General features: G+C 50.3%; 2 protein-coding genes across 2 annotated transcripts; both read left to right on the plus strand.

Moving 5' to 3' along the window:
* Positions 1–1,858: 1,858 nt before the first annotated feature.
* PAAG_00236 (hypothetical protein) lies at positions 1,859–3,251 on the plus strand (the record flags this gene model as incomplete). Its single annotated transcript, XM_002797651.2, has 3 exons — positions 1,859–2,072; positions 2,150–2,281; positions 2,359–3,251. The coding sequence occupies 3 exons, from the start codon at positions 1,859–1,861 to the stop codon at positions 3,249–3,251; spliced, it is 1,239 nt and encodes a 412-aa protein (XP_002797697.1).
* A 345-nt stretch (positions 3,252–3,596) lies between these two features.
* PAAG_00237 (hypothetical protein) lies at positions 3,597–4,581 on the plus strand (the record flags this gene model as incomplete). The annotated part of the gene is made up of 4 exons (XM_015843952.1): positions 3,597–3,728; positions 3,817–3,868; positions 4,038–4,509; positions 4,566–4,581. The coding sequence occupies 4 exons, from the start codon at positions 3,597–3,599 to the stop codon at positions 4,579–4,581; spliced, it is 672 nt and encodes a 223-aa protein (XP_015700287.1).
* Between the last annotated feature and the right edge of the window lie 8 nt (positions 4,582–4,589).

Consider the following 4,589-nt stretch of genomic DNA (forward strand, 5'->3'; position numbering starts at 1 on the left):
GGGTTATATGTTTGGTCGTAAGGTCCTGTGTCGCGAATAGCCTTCAACCCAAAAGAATTGAAGCTGCTACTGCTGCCTTAGACAGATAAAGATGTCTAAGTAAAATATAAAAAAGGGGTATTCTCACATTGACAGGGAGGCAGTGAGAGACAGCTGGATTGAATAAATATAATTGAGGAGTATGGCCGCCACAGTCAACAACTGCGAAAGAAAAGGGTAAACTAAGTCAGCAAGACCATTTACACCAGGACAGTTAGAAGAAGGTGCTGAAGTGAGGGGCGGCGGGAGTAATAAGTAGTAAGAGTGCCGAAGTATACAGATACGTACACACAGGAGCCTAACTTAAGTGGTTGCTGAGGCAATTGTGTCCCTGAACACGGGGTTACAAGGCCCAACAGATTGAGGTGGAAAAGGTGAAGGAAGCTGAGATAGCAGCAGCGCTCCCCTCTCTGCTCTGCGAGGCCATTTAAAGCTCTCGACACCCAGCAACGTGGGGACGGAGGAGAAGGGAGATTTCGACCCAACAGATCCCAGAGAATGTAGCAATAGGTAGAGACCTGATATCAGGTTTAAGACGGCAGATGGCGCGGGGAGCAGCAAGGGTGTCTAATGCGGGTATATGCACGGCGCCAGGATCTGTATCGCGTTGCTGTTGGAGGCATTTAATAGCCAGATTAATTCTTATATTTTGGGAAATATGCCCGAATGCGTGCACTCCGTACCCAGTAGAAGCTGGTTTTCTTCACATTCGTGCTGTGGAATGTGTGGAATGTGTGGATGTTCGCCCTCGATATGGAAACTCATCAAGGTGGGGCGTGTCCCCAACCCACCCAGTGCGGGGCCATACCGCCCGCCTTGTTAGTCATGCCCAATGGGTCGGTGCTCGAGTCTCAACTCCCCCAATCATCTCGGGCCTTCTTCGACTCATACCAACAACGGCCCAAACCTGCTGCTAGTGCCTGGCGACTGCTGCGGGAAATCGTCATCAGTCGTCTATCGTTCCAAGGGATCTCGTCTCTACGTCAGCGGTATTTCATGCTTTTGGTGATTGTCGCTGCAGGTGCTTCGTTTTGTTGCGTCTTTGCACCATCTTGTTACAGCCACAGTTTCCACGCCCCACCGAGTATCCGCCCCTGAGTTGCATCCCCTTCTTTGATACATTTTGATATATTCCGTATATCCTCTACGGAGTGGGGTTTCCATCTAGAATCCCTCGGTATGCCCAGATCTCAATCTGCCTTCTGTTTCACCTGGCTGACCACTTTCGTAACCAGCCGTCGTGTTGTTTGAGATTCCAAGCCGCCCACCTAACCTTCCATTCGCAGTCCATCTCGCATGTCCACGTATCCTCATGCTCAGCAGCTATCCACCGCGGGGAACACATCATCGTTCGTCCCAGTTGATCTCGTTATCCCGGGCTCAAAATAGTAACTTTGGTGAATGAGATCAACTTTCTTTGCCTGCCAATAACGGCTTTAATCTTTTTTTCTTTTTGTTTTCTTTACTTCTTTTGTTATCTCGTATCCCCCAGTCTAGATATGTTGAGAAGTATTGGCCTGTTCTACCTTTAACTTTGATCATTTTTGATATTCATTTCTTCCACTTGCTAGGCGTTCGCCTCTTTTTCCTTCTTCTTTTTCTTCTTTTTTTTCTTCTTGGTTTTCTTTTCTTATTTTCTTTTAACTTGTGGTTTAAACGATTTTTATCTCTCCAAAAGTCTTTGCATTGGGGATCGGGCTGCAACGCAGTGCAACAAAACCCTCGGTTGAAGAGATCTGCTGAACAATTTCTTATTTCTCCCCCCCCTTCCTGTAGTCCGTTTGGATGGGGGTCTGGCTACCACGATTCCGCAAATGCCATGGATAGCAACAACAGCCTACCGTCCACCAAGAGAGCCAGAGCGTCATCGGGGCTGAGTCGCAGTTCTTCAGATGGCCAAAGCGTCCCGGGCGCCCATAAACCGAAACGGGATGAGATCCTACGTGCTTGCAAGGCTCGAGATGTCCAAGCATTGGTCTCCCTGTCCACATCAGAGGGAGGCTTGCTGCATGATGACCTCCGCCAAGCTGCCTGTATGTTTTGTCCGTTGAATAATACTATATTTTCTATATTGGCATGGCAAGCTTACATGCTGCAACAAATACTACAGGGCCTGTTCTATTGGGATACGATCCCAGTCCAGATCATCCCACAGCGTCCGAATGGACAAGTTTACCCGTGCACTGTGACGAGGAGCAAGTGAAGCTTGACGTGAATCGGTCCTTTGTACACTACCCGAACTGTACGTAAAATGCTTGAATCCAACCATGCCATGAGTGTTAATGCAAAGGAAATAAAACCGTTGACGTTAATCTGCAGGCCAAACCGAAAAGGAGTTAGACGACAAAAAGCAACAGCTATCAGACCTGATAACCAAGGTCCTCAGGAAATACCCCATGCTATGCTACTTCCAAGGCTACCATGACATCGCGCAGGTCCTGCTTCTAGTCCTTGGAGCTGAGCAAGCCAGTCACGCCTTTGAGCGGATCACTCTCTTGCGCATACGTGACTACATGCTCCCCACTTTATCTCCAGCACTAAAACACCTCCAGCTCATCCCGGCCATCCTCTACTGTTCCGACCCCAATCTTTGCCGTCATCTCTCCGGCACCAAACCTTTCTTTGCACTCGCAGCAACCCTGACGCTCTACGCCCATGACATCGAAGCGTACGCAGACATAGCCAGACTCTATGATTTCATCCTCTCCCACGAGCCAGTCGTGTCCATCTACCTCTTCGCCGCCATAATCCTCTCGCGGAAAAAAGAGCTTTTCGAAATCCCCCTCGACGAGCCGGAAATGATCCACTTCACCCTCTCCAAATTGCCTCACCCAATTGACCTCGAAGCACTTGTCGCCAGCGCTATGCAGCTATACTCCACCCATCCGCCGGAGAAACTCCCCTTCCGCGCATGGAACAAGATCCCGAGCAGCAGCGTGCTCAAGACGTCAAGGGATCTCAGCTCTCTGCGGGTGACTCCGGAGGAAGCGAAGGAGCTGCTGGAGCTGCAGAAGCGGGACCTGCGGCGGGAAGAGCTGAGGCAGAAGGTAGCTGGCTTTATGTGGAAGTATAGACGGCTGGCTGGGTCAATTGGGCTGGCTGTGTTTGTTGGTGTTCTTTCGTACTGGATTATGAGGAACGACAACAGTGCTATGTCTGTATGGAGGCGTTGTTTGGGGAGGCTTAAGAGCGCTTTTCAGGCTCGCTGGTAAGGGATGGATGGGATGGGATGGGGCAGGTATTTGGCTTGGGCGAACGGGCGCTTTTGTGGTCAATGGAATGGGTAACTCACAGGAGTGGGATTCTATTAAAAAAAGAAATAAGATATCCTGTGCATGTGTATGAATTAGCAAAGTGTTCACTTGGGACTGGGTATCCATTGGCGAATTTACAGATATATATTAGCTATTGCACCTATACAATAAATACTTCTGATATTCTATTCTGTATTGCACCCCATATACAACAGTTACAGCATCCCTTTTCCTGAGATAAAATTGTTTTGTTATGCCCAAAAACTAAATATATACAGCCACGGCTGGTGAGTGGCAATAGGGATGGCGTCGTTTCCCATATCTGAGTTAACTTCCAAAACTCCAAACATTCTAACCACCAACAACCCGCAACGTCGCCCAGCAGCAACAATGGCCAACCGCGGGTATGATGTCGTAGTCGACGTGGACACTGAGGTACGATATATCCACATATATATAAAATATATTCACTTAATTCTTGACATGTAAAACCCGTTCTAACAGACATCGTTCTTGCTCACAGGGGGACCTTGGCCATACCGACCTGCAAGAAGACCTCGAATTCCACCCATCTAGTACGTACCGCACCCCTCCAAATAACCAAATAACCCCCCAAAAAAATCCCTCGCACATCATATATCTCCTGGACATAATTAAACCAAAACCACCTACCCCCTCCAACAAAAAAAAGAAATAAAAAAAAACCTCTTCAAAATGTACCCACCCCTCTAACCCATCCCACAGACTTTGAAGAAACCTCCCGCACCGGCAAACCCGCAGACAGCACTCCCTTCCTAGGCACCCAAGGCGGTGGTGGGTCCTCCTCGCACCGCCGCGCCACATCCCCAGGCGGCACCCCGTCCAAACACCGTTTCTGGACCCTGACATACTACTCCCAATTCTTCGACGTCGACACCTCCGATGTCCTCCGCCGCTGCACCGCAACCCTCTACCCGCGCACAAACTTCCTAGACGTCCTCGACGGCAACCCAGATCTCTATGGGCCCTTCTGGATCGCCACGACAGTCGTCGTTGTCCTCTTTCTGACGGGGACGGTCTCGCAGTACCTCGCCCGCAGTGGGCGGGAGCACTTCGAGTACGATTTTCGTCTCCTGTCCGGCGCCGCGGGGCTGATTTATGGATACACGGGCATCGTTCCGATTGCGCTGTGGGGGGCTTTGAAGTGGTTTAGGCGCAGTGGCGGTGGGGGGTCGGGGTCAGGGGCGGGAGCGGGAGCGGGAGCGGGAGCTGGGGTGGGCGTGGGAGCGGAAGCGGGAACGGGTGCTGATTTGATTG

Source organism: Paracoccidioides lutzii (genome assembly GCF_000150705.2).
Source record: "Paracoccidioides lutzii Pb01 unplaced genomic scaffold supercont2.1, whole genome shotgun sequence".
Taxonomy (NCBI): domain Eukaryota; kingdom Fungi; phylum Ascomycota; class Eurotiomycetes; order Onygenales; family Ajellomycetaceae; genus Paracoccidioides; species Paracoccidioides lutzii.